This window comes from Kwoniella shivajii, chromosome 3, assembly GCF_035658355.1.
Source record: "Kwoniella shivajii chromosome 3, complete sequence".
Classification (NCBI taxonomy): Eukaryota; Fungi; Basidiomycota; class Tremellomycetes; order Tremellales; family Cryptococcaceae; genus Kwoniella; species Kwoniella shivajii.
Window position 1 is genome coordinate 759,180 of NC_085910.1, and position 16,081 is coordinate 775,260.

General features: G+C 42.0%; 5 protein-coding genes across 5 annotated transcripts; 3 read left to right on the forward strand and 2 right to left on the reverse strand.

Moving 5' to 3' along the window:
• Positions 1 to 194: 194 nt before the first annotated feature.
• On the reverse strand, positions 195 to 1,985 carry IL334_002493 (histone acetyltransferase type B catalytic subunit; the record flags this gene model as incomplete). Its single annotated transcript, XM_062934237.1, has 7 exons — positions 195 to 302; positions 399 to 751; positions 843 to 1,029; positions 1,087 to 1,176; positions 1,248 to 1,583; positions 1,684 to 1,817; positions 1,925 to 1,985. 7 exons carry the CDS (start codon positions 1,983 to 1,985, stop codon positions 195 to 197), a joined length of 1,269 nt encoding a protein of 422 aa, XP_062790288.1.
• A 754-nt stretch (positions 1,986 to 2,739) lies between these two features.
• IL334_002494 (uncharacterized protein) lies at positions 2,740 to 5,997 on the forward strand (the record flags this gene model as incomplete). The annotated part of the gene is made up of 9 exons (XM_062934238.1): positions 2,740 to 3,282; positions 3,384 to 3,550; positions 3,615 to 3,957; positions 4,033 to 4,158; positions 4,210 to 4,569; positions 4,634 to 4,840; positions 4,899 to 5,483; positions 5,558 to 5,698; positions 5,812 to 5,997. 9 exons carry the CDS (start codon positions 2,740 to 2,742, stop codon positions 5,995 to 5,997), a joined length of 2,658 nt encoding a protein of 885 aa, XP_062790289.1.
• A 678-nt stretch (positions 5,998 to 6,675) lies between these two features.
• Positions 6,676 to 9,691, forward strand: IL334_002495 (uncharacterized protein; the record flags this gene model as incomplete). Its single annotated transcript, XM_062934239.1, has 10 exons — positions 6,676 to 6,887; positions 6,989 to 7,023; positions 7,091 to 7,171; positions 7,288 to 7,623; positions 7,765 to 7,909; positions 7,980 to 8,205; positions 8,289 to 8,450; positions 8,527 to 8,693; positions 8,796 to 9,458; positions 9,568 to 9,691. The coding sequence occupies 10 exons, from the start codon at positions 6,676 to 6,678 to the stop codon at positions 9,689 to 9,691; spliced, it is 2,151 nt and encodes a 716-aa protein (XP_062790290.1).
• A 279-nt stretch (positions 9,692 to 9,970) lies between these two features.
• Positions 9,971 to 13,227, reverse strand: IL334_002496 (uncharacterized protein; the record flags this gene model as incomplete). The annotated part of the gene is made up of 16 exons (XM_062934240.1): positions 9,971 to 10,239; positions 10,317 to 10,419; positions 10,501 to 10,888; positions 10,961 to 11,097; positions 11,156 to 11,256; positions 11,328 to 11,505; positions 11,580 to 11,733; positions 11,788 to 11,855; positions 11,914 to 12,079; positions 12,145 to 12,196; positions 12,258 to 12,417; positions 12,471 to 12,494; positions 12,550 to 12,599; positions 12,654 to 12,699; positions 12,769 to 12,939; positions 13,027 to 13,227. The coding sequence occupies 16 exons, from the start codon at positions 13,225 to 13,227 to the stop codon at positions 9,971 to 9,973; spliced, it is 2,268 nt and encodes a 755-aa protein (XP_062790291.1).
• Positions 13,228 to 13,578: 351 nt separating this feature from the next.
• Positions 13,579 to 15,763, forward strand: IL334_002497 (uncharacterized protein; the record flags this gene model as incomplete). The annotated part of the gene is made up of 7 exons (XM_062934241.1): positions 13,579 to 14,563; positions 14,627 to 14,686; positions 14,743 to 14,761; positions 14,825 to 14,999; positions 15,053 to 15,492; positions 15,577 to 15,667; positions 15,734 to 15,763. The coding sequence occupies 7 exons, from the start codon at positions 13,579 to 13,581 to the stop codon at positions 15,761 to 15,763; spliced, it is 1,800 nt and encodes a 599-aa protein (XP_062790292.1).
• Positions 15,764 to 16,081: the final 318 nt, after the last annotated feature.

Genomic DNA, 16,081 nt, shown 5'->3' on the forward strand with positions numbered 1-16,081 from the left:
ATTGTATTATTCTTTCTATATGCATTATACGTGCATATCTTCATTCTGCCTAGTCTCTGAAATTTTGGTAATGCGTTGACATATCGTTGTTCATCATCGAGTACAATTGCGCTGACGCCCACAAGTCACGTCTCCCCGTTCTTCTGCGTCAAGTGTGTTTTCTATGCTATTCGCTTCCAGTGACTGGTATAGACCTAATGGAAAGTCATTTCCAGTATTCTCTCATAGTCCTCGACTACGCTCTCATAAGTTTTGGCTAAAGCTTCTTTCCTCTCGTCAGGTGTCATCTGCGATAACATTTCCTATATCGTGAATAAGGTGATTCTCATCAGCTTTTCCTCATCCACCGCACATCGTCGTACGTCCATAGATCAAAAAGGATAAGAGAATGAACTGACATAATTGAATCTGAATAATCTAGCTTTGACTCCTAATCTATACTTTCTAATTTTTTCTTCATCTTTTTTATTGAGATTTTTCAGTAATAACATCTCTAATAATCTATCAAATTGTCTTTGAGCGATCTTGTATTTTTTTCTTAACTTTGTTTCCCATTCTGCTCTTTCTGATCTACTATCTTCACCTAAACCGACGGTGAACATTGGATCTTCCGTTATACCTTGTTTGTACAAGAAACGTAAATCATTCCGATCACGTAAATCTTCAAATGCTTCTGCTGGATCTTCGACTGTTAATTCAGCAACTTCAGGTCTTGAAAGCATACTTGAGAAAAGTGCCGAGTACAATTTGGCTAATAAAAACGTGAAAACGAATGCAGGTCAGAACCAATTGATCATTCCCATAATGCAAGGGAAAACTTTCTAAGTACAGATGAAACTCACATCCATGCCCTTGATGTTGATAAGGTGGTAATATAACGAATTGACTTAAACGTAATCTGACTTGATCAGGATAACACCAGAATGGATACACCGATGTATACCCTACGAAATGATATGTGAATATGTCTGAATTAGGTCGTTTACGTTTCTCATAAAGTGTTATGAATTCCCATGAATCTTCATCTTCCTATGACATGACGATTATCAGGATTTCTCATATCCATCGTTCGAGATATAGACTCACTTGAACATAACTTCCTCCCTCGATGAAAAGCAGTATGAATAATTGCATCCTCCTATGATAATCTCTGAATCCAGTCGTGCTCCAAGTTGACTAATCGGTTTTGCATTTACTGAATCAGCTGATTGCTCCCCATGAAAGCGATGGAGAAATACTCAACTGACCTTGTACATTTCGAACACGACAGCACCTTCATCGTCTTCTTTGATTTCTCCATCTCCTGCATCCTCTACTTTACCTTTACCTTTGCCTTTTCCTTTCGACTTTGACTTTGACTTTGCTTGTTTTACGTATGAACCAACTCTTTCTCCTAAAGGTTTGAAGTTTTCGGCATCTGTTTCTACGATTTTCTGGAAATCTAAATCTGATTTCGTATAGTCTGAAGGAATGAATTTGTATAATGTTCCTTCGAGTTCATCAGCTGGTGTCGCTGTTGAATTGAGTCTGGAATCATAATTGATTGAAAGGTATTGACGTAATGACCCAGAAGCGAATTTTAGCTGTCAAATGATTTCGAATTAGCTGATTCACATGAAATAGACAAGAGCGATAAACCGTTGGAGCTTCCCTTCATCCAGGGAGGAAAGGTGGATTACTAACCTGTATATCTAATCCTTTATAACCGAATATCTTTTCATGTTCACCAAAGATTGGATAAGTGAAATTTGGATTAAAAGGTTCTATCGCTTGTTGATCTTCATTTTCAAGCACGTCTTCATCTTCAGGATCTCTCACTATCCGCCAATATCTTATATTAGCAATCCTCTTCTTTGTCATACCCCATGTCTTTACGCTGGGATAAACGGAAACGATTGGAAATATATTAGATGTATTGACTCACCCATTTGGAGGTTGAATACCTCATTTGAGTCACTCAACCATTCAGCTAGATCCTCAGACATCCTTCTTTCCTTATGTATGATTCGATATGGAGGTTGCGATTGCTATTCTCAGAGATCAATTGGTAAGATTGCGTATGGATTGAACTGCAAAAGTGAAATAGTAGTCATGAACATTGCATTTTATCTCTTCGCTCTCAACACAACGCGTCTAGCGCGTGAGGTAGGCGTGCGTTCCAAAAGGTGAGAAGTAGGCTCACTCTTTTTGCAACATGCACATTGAGAACAGTCGCATGCCTAGTCATGCTGAAATTACCCCTTTTCGACAAAAACGCCACATGTGTTTGGTGACGCACAGATAGCTTATGAACAGATCTCGGCAAGAGAGATGTGGTGAAAGAAAGAAGGATTCAATCCCTATACTTTATGTAGCTCTGACTGCTCAACACAACATCAATTTGTTTGCGTGAATTTGTTGATAGCTTCACTAGACTTCTTCTTGGTTCTTACACTATTCCACAACGATCAGGAGGCTTCATATTCTGCCCTCTTTCTGTTATCACGGATTCACACGACGAGTTGACTCCTCGCCCCCGCTCTTTCGCTTCAGGACAAGCTTGATTCGGCAAATACTGCCATCGCATACTACATCTAGTGTTGGGATAAACCCACCCACTTATTGCATCACTGCTAAGAAGCTTGTTCCCCTTTCCTGTACTTGCTGCGTCTTATCAAGCTATCAAGGTAGCTCAGCCCTGCAATTACGACCAACCTCAGTCCAGCACGCCCTCTATAGTCTATCAACGATCTACTCAAAATGTCAATGGACGGTGACTTAATCGCACTTGTGAACAAGCTGCAAGACACATTCAATGCGATAGGAGGCGATGCGGTTGATTTACCTCAAATCGTGGTAGTCGGATCACAATCATCTGGTAAATCATCAGTTTTAGAAACTATTGTAGGAAGAGATTTCCTACCCCGTGGATCTGGGATCGTTACTCGTAGACCATTAGTCCTTCAACTCATCCACACTCCAGATGGTCCATCATCATCAAGTGGTAAGTTCCCAGGAACGGGAACAGGACTGAGTGCAGGTAATCCTAATCGTTCTGTCGATTCAGGATCAGTCAGAAGATCACCTAGAATAGGTGGTCTAGATGAAGATGGTTATCTACCTAATTTAGATAATACACCAACCGCAGGTGCAGGTATAATGAGACCAGGTGGTAAAAATATGAATGAAAGTAATAATGTAACATACGCGGAATTCTTACACATTAATAGAAGATTCACAGATTTCGAAGAAATTAGAAAAGAAATCGAAAATGAAACTTATAGAGTCGCAGGTCAGAATAAGGTATATACCACTTTTCCTTCACTCCAGCTTCGTGATCCTCCTTATTTCCTTCGATTCGTCTACTTAGACACCCCACTAATCACCCTATATTGCTTATATAGGGAGTATCCAAATTACCTATCAACTTGAAAATCTACGGACCTGGCGTGCTCAATCTAACCTTGGTTGATTTACCTGGTTTGACAAAAGTGCCAGTAGGTGATCAACCCACAGACATTGAAAGGCAAATCAAGAATCTCGTACTTGACTACATCTCCAAACCTAACGCGTAAGTTCTTTTACCCTGCCTGCCAAATAGGAAAACTCGAGCTAATCTCGAAAATGCATCGCAGCGTTATTCTCGCTGTGTCGCCTGCAAATGTAGATCTAGCCAATTCAGATGCCTTGAAACTTGCTCGTTCAGTCGATCCAAGAGGTCTTCGGACTTTGGGTGTTCTATCCAAACTCGATCTCATGGATGCAGGTACAAATGCCTTGGACATCCTCACTGGACGAACTTATCCTCTCAAACTAGGGTTCGTAGGTGTGGTCAACAGAAGTCAACAAGATATCATCCAAGATCTACCTATGGAAGATGCGCGACAAAAAGAAGAAGACTTCTTCAAAACGCATCCTGTTTACAGAAATATAGCTCACAGATGTGGAACAAAGTATCTCGCGAAGACTCTCAACTCTGTGAGTCGGCACGGAGTTCTTCATATTTGACAAATGGTAATTAATTTGAGCGCTTATCTTGATCGAATCGCTTAGGTGTTGATGACTCATATTCGAGAGAAACTACCTGATATGAAAGCTCGACTTAACACATTAATGGGACAAACTCAACAAGAGCTAAACGCTTTCGGCGATGCTACATTCTTAGGTGAACAACACAGAGTATGTTATCATAAACACGCACCTCGAATCCATCTGATGTATTACTTTTAGGGCTCGCTCATCCTCAAACTCATGACTGAATTCTCTAAAGATTTCGTATCGTCCATCGATGGAACATCACTTGAGATATCGACCAAAGAGCTCTCAGGTGGAGCAAGGATCTACTATATTTTCAACGAGGTTTTCGGACATGCATTAACCACCATCGACCCAGCTCAGAATTTATCTTTATCGGATATCAGGACTGCCATAAGAAACTCAACAGGACCTAGACCTAGTTTGTTCGTTCCTGAGGTGGCTTTCGACCTGTTGGTCAAACCTCAAATCAAATTGTTGGAACCACCAAGTTTAAGATGTGTAGAACTGGTTTACGAAGAGTTGATGAAGATCTGTCATAATTGTACCAGTCCTGTGAGTATAGCTGGCGTGACTACAGCATGCGAAGATTAGCTGACCAATCCACGCCTTTCAAAAGGAATTACAACGGTTCCCTAGACTTCTTACTCAACTCATTGAAGCCGTATCAGAATTACTGAGAGAACGATTGGGTCCAACATGCGATTACGTATCTAGTTTGATAGCGATTCAAGCCGCGTATATCAACACAAACCATCCAGACTTCATCTCGGGCTCAGCTGCCATCGCCAGAGAAGGACAGCAGGGTTCCTCTCAAATGGCTAGAGTACGTTTATCCACCCATAAGCCTTCACCAAACCACCCTTAGCTGACAGGCATAATAGATTCCTTCCCAAGCGAGTTCTCCGGATGATGAAGATGATTCTGCTTCCTCTGATGGAGCAGGATCAGCTCCTCCCAATGGAGCACCGTTGAACAACCTTCACCCACGATCAGCCTCTACATCTGTACCTGATATCCGAAGACCATCAGTGGCCAAAGGGAACATTGTTAATGAAATCTCAAAATCAAGAAATCATCATCGTACAGGATCAGGCTCGAATGCTATCAATACGCTTTCACCTCATCAAGGTCAAGGTGCTTCAGGAAATTCTCAACACAACAGTCATGGAGCAGGCGCAAAGCAAAGTTTCTTAAATTACTTCTTAGGAGGTCCAAACGGTTTAGATGAGATTAGACCTTCATCAGCACCTGGCTCTTCGATTGAAACTAGGCATCATCAATCTAGATTATCAGGTGGATCAAACAACGCTAATTCCTCAAGACAGAATTCGCAACCACAAAATAATTCGAGAGATCTATTGCCCGATCTGAGTTCAGGTAGAAGACCAGGTAATTTGAGAAGTGGTTTCGGAATGGATACTAGTTCAACATACGATATGAAGTCACTTGGAAAACACCTCGAAGCTGTGAGTATCACAAATTCCGTTCATCAATATGTTCATAACCTGAGGAAGTACTAATGCGTCACTTGGCCATTTAGAACTCCCCCGAACATCCACTTCATCTCTCAGCAAGAGAGGAAATGGAAACTACATTGATCCGATCATTGATAGCCAGTTATTTCGGTATTACAAGACAGACCATACAAGATTTGGTTCCCAAATCGATCATGCACCTATTGGTGAGTTGAGTTTCATTCTGGCATCATTATCATGTCTGTTATAAGTACACACGTACTTTGGTCATCTACGAAACGACGAAGCGATCATGAGCTAATCACACACTCTCTGATAGGTCAACTTCTCTCGCGATGCCATTCAACAAAGATTAGTGACTCAATTGTATAAACCTGATTTGTTCGCTGAACTGTTATTTGAGGACGAAGCTTTAGTATCAGAAAGGACACGGATCAAAGCTTTGTTGGATGCTTACAAGGAAGCTTTCAGGGTCTTAAGTGAAGTCAGTTTGAAATCTTCATGAAAAGTGTGTGCACACAATGCAATTCGAATCCCACATCCCACATCCCACATCATTCGTTACATACATGCAGAAATATGTTTAGGTCAATAGACGGAGATGATATGGATATGTAACAGTCTCAGTCTCTTGTCAATTCGATTTCAATACAGTATGCATCATTTTCCACTTCACGGATGTCTTCCACTCGAGTATGCTTCTTCCAATACGCGGTAAGAGAGAATGGGGTTGTAAACATAAACCTTTAAATTGTTCCTGGAATGGGCAGATCCCACTGATTCGGTTTTCACTTTCACCTCAAGCATCTGTTGATGATATAGGTAACATTGATCATTTACTCATCTGGTCATCGTCGACACATGAAATATACAGTCACCAGTACTTTAACAGACCCAGACACAAAGAGACCTCCTACGAGAATGATATCATCGAATAATAGGTGAAAAACGACACAATAACACCAACAAAGCATTCCGAAGAACCTGAAAAAGTGGTCCACATAGGTTACTTACTCCTTTCATCAATATCATTCATCCTACCATATCTCCATCATCAGTTTCTATCATCTTCACGCAGTTCTGGTATCTATCATCTGGGACATAAGCAATATAGGTCTAGGGGCTGCTCAAGAGGAAAGGTCACGAGGATCGGTAGCTTCCCGTGCAGCCTTTTTCATGCAAGATGTTGATTGTCCACAGATTAAATAGACCATGGATCCTGTTCTCACTCCTGTTCGTCTCTTTGCTCTTACTCTTCGCACCGTTTACCAGACACGGTGAAGGGAACAGGGTGAGATTGAAAGGGGTGATCGAAAGTGTTAAAATCAAAACAACAGGTTTGGGAGTAAGCAAGGCTGAGGAGGATGATCATTGGAATGAAGCTGATAAGATGAGGTGAGTGGAATTTGAATCTGCTCAAATGATACGTATAGAAGGCCGATGGCTGGTTAAACCTGAATGGATCCACCGCTGACCCACCTTTTCATCATATATAGGGAATGGGAATTCAACAGAGCATTACAATATGAAGGTAAGTCTCTCTTCCTGACCATCTCCTTCTCGTTTGAAAATGCAGCTTACAAAAAAAAAACGTTTAGGTACCGGATCAAGGATACAGGCTTTCATAGATAAAGCTAGATCAGGGCGACCATTTGTCGTTTCTGTTATAGGCGGTAGTGGTGAGTCGTCTCGACATATTGGCACCATCCTATTAAACCTCATACGATATCAATCTATCATCTCGTTGAGATTACTTCGACGGCTGACATTTGCGATTGCTATAATATTGGTGTAGTTTCCAAGGGACGTGGTTTGACTCCTCCATCATCGCATTATCACCAGCATCGTCGTCGTCGTGCAGAAGAAGAAGAGACAATAGATAATATCAATGAACAGCAAGACCAAGATGCGAACGCAGATATAACTGAAGCAGATTCTTCTACCCTTGCATCAATACCGAATGATAGTCTATCTTCGTCAATACAACTGGGAGCATCGACATTATATTCAAAAGAGAATTTACACGTTATGATCTTCAATTGGTTAGATACTACCTTTCCAAATCCGAATAATAGATTTATCAACGGCGCTCAAGGAGGTGTTGGAGCTGGTTACTTCGGTTGGTGTTTTAGTGAGTCCGAGTAAGATCTCATGAATCGATGCAACGAAAGGAAAGTATGAGGAGAGGCTGGATGAGTGATAATAGGATGGCTACTTTGCCTGAGTATCATCGAGAGAAATGAATTTCGAGCTGACAATGATACCTTTGCAGAAGAACACATACCTGAAGAATCAGATCTGATACTCGTCGAACAAGGAATCAACGACTTACTGGATATGGAAGTGATCAATCTATATGAGCGGTTATTGAGGGGATTACTGGAATTGCCCAATAAGCCCGCTGTTATCAATATTGAGTAAGTCAAACATCCGAACGATCTTAATTTTCTGTTGACATATTGTTGCCCATATCATTTGTCTGCGTAGAACGTTTACAACATTATTTCCAACTCTTCTTTCTTCTTCGGCTTTTCATCAGGGTGTATTGAATTTCTACGACGTACCATCGATAGCCATTAGAGATGTCATTTTACCTCGATTACTGGCAGATCCAGATAAACAAATGCCAAGGTGGTTCAGAACCGGCAATGATGTAACTTTGAAAGATCCGAAAGCGAAAGCTTATGGGGGTCAAGCTGTTGATGTGATGCACGTAAGTGTGACCTTCCCTGTTGCATTGTTCACCCCAGGCCGAAAGCAAATCAGGTCGATTGCTCACCTTTTCGCTTCATGTAGATATCAACTAGGGGTCATGCTCTGGCCGCAGGTCTAGTGATTCGGTATTTACAAGATCAAATAGAACGTTCAGCCCCTCCATCGTACTTCAGAAAAGCCTTGAGTCGTTTCGCATCTAGTTACATCAAGAAACCACCTCTTCGAATATTGGATGTACCTTCTGTAAGTTTAATTCCCATTCTACACTGTTACTACGCACGCCGTCAGGCTTATACAGATTGGGTGTTGGGTGCATCAGACATCTCTCACAGGCCAATTTAACCCTTTTCAACGTGATCCAAGACACGTACCCGTGTGTAGATCTGAAAACTCAGCAAGGTTTCATGGCAGAGTATCGAGTGTGGAAGATGATCGTTCGCAAGGTCAAGGTCAAGGATTACAGCTTGCCGAAGGGTCTCATGGATGGTGAGTCCCTCTCTTCACTCTCTGCTTTCCAGACTCGACTCTCTTTCCCGCGGGCAAAAGCGTGTATCTCTGCTAATGATTTGCGATTGATTGTTACTATAGGTCACAATGGTCTTGGGCAGAAAAACGATATCTGATATCCACTGACCCAGGTTCAATAGCGATATTCCACTTTGTCACATCACCACCTACCAGTGAACTTGAAGAATCAAAAGAATCTTTGTTGTTAGCTGAATCTGATCCTATCCAAGGTTCAATCAACGATGATGATGATGATGATGATGACGTCCAACTGGAATTGCAAGAAGCACAAGAAGAGGAGGAAGAAGAATTGGCTCCGGTGGAACAGAAGAATAATAGAAATAGATTCGATCCTTTACCCCTGGGAGCAAGACCTGGCGGTCCATTTAATTTACATGCCATGGAACACGAACACATTTCCAAACCCCAACGGCGTCAAGATATGCAGCGAAGCAAAATAGCAAGATCTCGTCGACAATCCAAAACCTCGGAACGTATCCTGGTACGTGAACAGAATGCGACTCTGCCTTCATCAATCGAAACTGAGATTGACCAAGATTCAAGACGACTCATCTCGGCAATTGGGATGAGACAAGAGAGAGGAGCAGGTGGATCAGTTTCCATAGGTTATCAAAGAAGTGCGAAATTAGGTTTGGGAAGTGTTTGGTGTTGGGTCGACAATGATAGAATGCAAGGAACTCAAGTTGATGGCTGGTGGAAGTTGGATAAAAGGAACATGGGAATGTGAGTTACTCTTGGGAATATATCCCTCGATTCGAACCCCTGGCTTCGAACCTGTACTGTATCTGGAGCATCATAATGAATCTCAATTTGACTGATCATTCATTCTTAGGGTAAAAGAAGTAGCATCAGGATTACAACCTGGTAGACACACATTACACTGTGAATTATTATCACAAACTTTGGATCCTTCAGGTGGAACCGAATTCAGATTATTCGCTGTAATGCATGACTAGGCATTTTGTATTGGGTGTTCAAATCGAAACCTTCACGTCGTCTTAGGCGTAGGTGTTTTCTTTTTTGGGCATATTGAATCTGAGAACCTATTGGTAGTCCGTCTTGTTAGTAAAATTGTATATTTCGTTTTGTGCACTATGGACTCTTTCTTTCGCATGCTTGATGTGATCGTTACAGCTTTCATACAAAATCATGTTGTAATATTGTTAAGTAGGTATTAATATATGCAAGGTATTGTAGGTTTATATTTACAACGGTGATCAGACGAAGAAACTCGATCACTTCCATCCTTCAGCGACTCTAACGCCTACCATCTTCACAATTTCGCCTGTTAGCTTGACTTGTTCCTTTAATGCGACATTGCCGTCACCAGACTTGATTGTCATATATCTATCAGCTAGACTATCCCGTTCTCCGGATTGACCATCTTGTGCAGAACGAAGTTCAGCTAACAGCGTTAAGAGGGAAGTTGATTCGAGCATCAGAGAACGATATTCTAGTTTAGTCGAGAATTCAAGTGACTGTTGAATATGCACGACAGCTTGATCTATAAGAATGGTTGCTGCATTAGTAGCAAATTCGGCAAAAATGCCGTATCTCGTCATCTCAACACGGAAAGCTCACCTAGTAGATCCGCAGACTCGTTGTCCAGCGCAAGTTCGAGTTTCGCTTTTCCTAAACACATTTCACCTCTTGCTATACATTCGAAATCATCTCCTCCAAGTACCTATGAATTGATCCACAGCCATCAGTTCGCCATATCGTTCAGAGTATATGCAATTATTCGTACGGGAGAAGAACGACTTACTTGATCCCAAATATTATCAATCTCTTTAATGACTTTCTCGGCCATACTCATACCTTCCATGCTCAATAAAACTTCACAAAGAATTACAGTACCAAATCGATATGTTTGCCATAGACCCAATTCGCTAGACAATTGAGTCGCAGATAGTACATGTGGTAATATCAGATGAGAAGGCGTAGCTGATGATTGAAGCTTTTGAGCCTTGAATAGTGATCCTCTTATATGTTCTTGGATCATTTTGATTCCCTTGGTCGGAGACAGGTCTTCTGATAGGGGGATTGGATCTGGATGTCCTATTTCCCTTTGTGGTCCACCTGGACCTTGTCTTTGGGAGCCAGTTGAAGGCGGTTGTAAAGACGATAGATAGGAAAGAGACTCTTGATCTCCGCTAAAAAAAAAAACACATATGGCAATTAGTATAGTTCTTGATGTGTTATGCGGTTGGGGTATAGTTTCTTACTGCATCTTGCACCTTCTTTCAAGTATTTTCCATACCACTCTGGCCCATCGATGATACGATGAGATCGACATGCCTTGTATTACAGACATGTCGAGTAACATCGACAGAGCTGAATCATATTCTGCTCTTTCCACTGCCTAAGATCAAGGTCTCCGATGAGCTCAATAAGACAATTTGAAACCTGGACGTACTTACTCTTTGAGCTTTAGAAAGTACTACGGTCAATCTCCCGTCGTTCCATGGACTTAAATCTCCCAAAGCTGAATCTTCGTGAAAATCCGCTAATGTCCCAGAACCTATAATTACTCGGCATGTTAGCTTTCCTTTCCCCCTTTTCCATCTAAGAGGCTTTCGTAAATAGTTTCACCTAGCATGGACCATAAAGAAGCCTGAGTAGCATGCCAAGATGCCATATCTAGCTTTTGACCGGTCCTCCACTGTTTTGTAGGTTTACTACGTTCTTCATCCGATATCGGACGTTCAGTAGGGATATCCTTCCCTTGAGAAGAATGGATCCGACGAAAAGCAATATGTACAGGTTCACCCTAAGGACAAATTATGCCAATTTTTCAGCTTGTCAGCTTATCATGAGCTAGGAGAGAATATATTGCAAGCTTACGAGATCTAAAGCTGGTTTGATGGACCATAGCTGATCCATTGGAGAATGACCTTCAGGTAAACGACTAGTCGAGACAGGCTTCTGATTTATACGTATCGTTTCGGAGGGTGTATAGGCTACAGAAGAAGTTTCCATATTGATTCTTTGTGCCAGGCTATACCACATCCTCGTCAGCCAAATTCGGGTTCATCGCTGATGCTGAGCTAACCTCAGACAAAACTCAAGACAAGGTTTATCTCCCGCTGTTCGAGCGACTCTGATAGCTTCATCGATAGCCTATGATCCGCCGTATCAGTAGAGTCATCACAGAAAGCAAGAAAGACATAGGACTGACCGCTTGAGCTGACTCCATCCCTCCTGTAGAATGATGGAAGCTAGCGATATTCAATAGAGCATGTTGATGTTGACCTCTTCCAGAAGATGGGAATTGATAATCGTAAAAACGTCTCAATGAGGCAAGAGCATTCGAATAATCACCTGAAGAGTTTGCGGCTTGATAGCTAAATAAAGCGACAGCTTAAGCGTTTGATTGAACATGTTTGGACGTAATGAATCTGTGACATACTCTTGCATGGCTTTCATTCGTTTGTCTAACGAGTCTTCCATCCCTGATCTCCCTATATTGTTCGGTCAGATCTGAGACACTGCTACGAGTCTTAAAAATAATAGCTGACTCACGATCCAGAGACCATATTCCAGCATGTATGGAAGGGCCCGCCGTCTCGTGCCCGCACCACTTGGCCACCTCTCGTGATAGATGAGTTGTCTCGTCGAATGACAGTTTTCGAAGGGTATTGAGTAGGTTTCGAGCGAAAACACCAATAGGCGAATGACGTTCCTATCACAAATAGTCAACCGCAATCTTCCCTTGATAGTTGTTGGTAGGCATACAATAGGCTCGGGGAACTCGGTCGGCTATGAGGTGTGTATTGTCAGCAGATTTTAATATGTTTTGACTGATAAAGCTTACTTCGTCATCGTCGGAATAATTCAGTCTATCCCTCAACTCTTTCTCAAGTCCTACAGTCTGCCATCAGATATGGGGAACGCTTACCAGCGATCAATTGAGCTCACTGTCAAGAAAAGCACAACCTTCCGCTACATCCAAGAACTTGTCTCCCTAAAATCATTCCAACAGGTCAGCTTCCGTACTCTCCATTTCGTTATCTCATCTTCGGATTTTACTCACAAACGACGACATCCAGCTTGTATATTTCTCCACATCTTCAAATTCCTCTTGTACTTTCTGACCTCTGTTTCTTTTCTTATCGTTCCTCTTCGATATCTCTTTAGTCTCTTTTCTGATTATTGGATCCAGTTCATCTCGAAGTGACACATATGTACCTGGTTTGCTTCCGACCTATCATTTCACCGAAGACGAAGCAGCTCGTCAGCTTCCGTCACTAGAGCTGCCCGGTATAACGTTGAGGATATTTCCGGAGCTTACCTCTAAGACTTCTCGAGCTATAATCCTTAGTATATTCGCTATGAATCCTTGTGAATAGACCGGGACAGGTTGACAGTCGTCGTTCAACGGGAAGACGCGATCGATTATCCAAGCTAAAGCTATATGTAACGGTAATTGCGGTTCCGTCAAACTCCTTCCTTGTGAAGAATGGTTTTTGGATCGTTTCCTAGGTGAGGACATGCTTGTTGGTCTACTCCATGTGAGCCGTATTAGCTATCCAACCAATCTATATATGTGGTTTGTGTGAGATACGATGTGAACAAATCCCAAAATATCTATGGTGACGAGAGAGTACAAAATCCGTCGCGTGTTCATTGAAATTCCAGTACTACGAGTATTTTGATGACGTCTTGGATCAGGAGGTTGATCATCCAACTCACTCGAAAATCCCCCTTTCATTCATTCATTTCTTGCCACCACCTTGATTGTCGTGCAACGCAGGACTCGTGAGACTCGATCTAGCCTGCAGATATCTCGTGGCCTTGGATGACCTCAAGAATATTACGGGTCCAACGACTGATTCCTGGGACCATGTCACAAAACCATAAACCCTCAGGCGGTACACCGTCCTCCCCAAACCGTCCTCACAAGCAGACACGTTCAGCTTCTCAATCTCATCATCAACACCAAATACAACATAAGGAATCGCATGATGTGGAGGATGCAGCTGCGAGGAGAAACTTGAAGGGGAAACAAAAGGCTGATCATCCTCCCGTCGGTGATGGGGTAAACATCCCAAAGCACAATCAAGGTACCGGTACACCTGATGAACCACTTACATCAATGCTGGAAGAAGCTTTACATACTTCAATATCATTACCTCGATCAACTCATTCTATATCGTCAAGTGTAGATTCGAATTTTGATGATCATAGACCCTCATTGATATCTGAACCACCATTAGCACATTACCATTCACCATTACGACCAAATGCATCCCCTAGATTACTCTCAGGATTGACTCGTTCTACGTTGCCTGCTTCGAGCATTATACAAGCTCAAACTCATAGACGGAACGCATCTAATACTGGAATACCAAGAGAAGGGGAAGGTGCAAGTTCGACTAATATGGCATGGCAAAGATCTTTGCCTAGTGAAGCTACTATCAACGATGAACCTTTCCCAGATCTAGACCCGACAACAGGGCTACCAATACATTCTCGTGCGAAAAGAAGAGGCTCAACTTCTTCTGATGCTCCTTCTTTACACCTTCAAAGGACTATAACGGGGCTATTAGATGCTCCACCTAGAAAATCATCTGAATCAAGCATATTACCTTCGATGCAAATGCCAAATTTTTCTAATCTAAACCTATCTATACCGAGGGTATCACTCCCTTCAGCCCCGTCTTTCGACACCATGAAAAGGAATCTTTCGTCAACGAGTGTACAGGATGATTGGTCGAATTGGGCTTCAGGCTGGTGGAGTGGTAATAAAGGAAAAGTAGACGAAATGATGAGTGAAGAGGATAGAGCTGATACAGTAGAAGAAGAGAAAGAGAAGTTGAGGAATAAATGTAAGTGACATGTCGTTATACGAGCTTTGTTTATCGTAATGTGAAATTAACTTTTCATTTTAGACAAATCACCTCAGAATCCAATCGTTTTCTGTCACGGATTATTAGGATTTGATTATCTTGGTGAGCTGGATATTTCCACCCCACAATGGATTTCAAGCTGACATATAGTTTATCAGGTCCTGCAAGCGTTCCGACGTATGTACTAACTGGAATCACTCATTCTCATACATGTTGCTGACCGGCCGTTACTGTTTGCAGATTGCAGATTTCTCATTGGAGAGGAATTAGAGAAGTACTGGAATCTAACGGAGCGGAAGTCTTGATCGCTCGAGTACCAGCGACTTCTTCAATCAAAGACCGTGCAAAGATATTAGAAGAATTCATATCCGAGAAATACCCAGGAAGGGAAGTCAATTTGGTCGGACATAGTATGGTAGGTCATCATTTCATGTGGTAAAGGCCAAGGGACTCATCTTCTGATTATAGGGAGGACTCGATTGTCGATATTTGATATCTGAATTACGGCCAACAGCATTTCGTCCAATATCATTAACGACTATATCGACACCTCACAGGGGATCACCATTTGCAGATTATGTTATTGATAATCTGATAGGTCGAGATCGTCTCCCCACGATGTTGTCTTTGATTGAAACATTACGATTGCCTCAAACAGGTGATGGAACTGCTTTTTCAGCATTGGGTACAAGATCCATGAAAGAATTTAATGCGCAAATACTAGATAAAGAAGATGTCAAATACTATTCATGGGGTGCAAGTGTCGAACCTGGTCTATTTGATACTTTCCGTTGGCCACATAGTGTAATCTTAGCTAAAGAGGGTCCAAATGATGGTTTGGTTTCTGTACATAGTGCAATGTGGGGTGAATATAGAGGTACCCTAGTCGGTGTAAATCATCTTGATTTGTGAGCTTTTCCCCCTTTTCCCCCTTCTTCTATCCTGTTCCTGTGGTCAACATGACGGCTGATGGATGCCGATACGCATCGTAGAGTCGGTTGGGTAAATTCAATCAAATATACTTTCGCAGGATGGACAGGGAAACCAATAGCGTTCAAGCCGGCAACTTTCTATCTTGAAGTGGTGAGTATAGTCTATAATTTACTTGCGTGTCAACAAATTTACTGATCACTTGCATGGGGATACTAGGCAGATTACTTGGCCGAACAGGGATTTTAATTGGTCTTTTGTAGTGGAAATGAAAGATATACCAAGCATTATTTCAGATACAGAGTGGATATCCAATAAAGTTGTAAGACAATATACACCGATACATGATATGCACCGATACGATTGTGTATATTTATTGGTTTACATCACAACTTCTGTTAATTGCAAAGCGAAGTAGAGCGTCAGATAAGACCCTTCGGCTGCCAGTAAGCATGTTTTCTTAAAAGACAGTGTACGTATATACGCATTCTTCTCGCTGTTGCCGCTACATCCAAAGGCTTGAGAGAGATAACCATGTGTGCCTTGTCGTCATTTCCGACACATGTC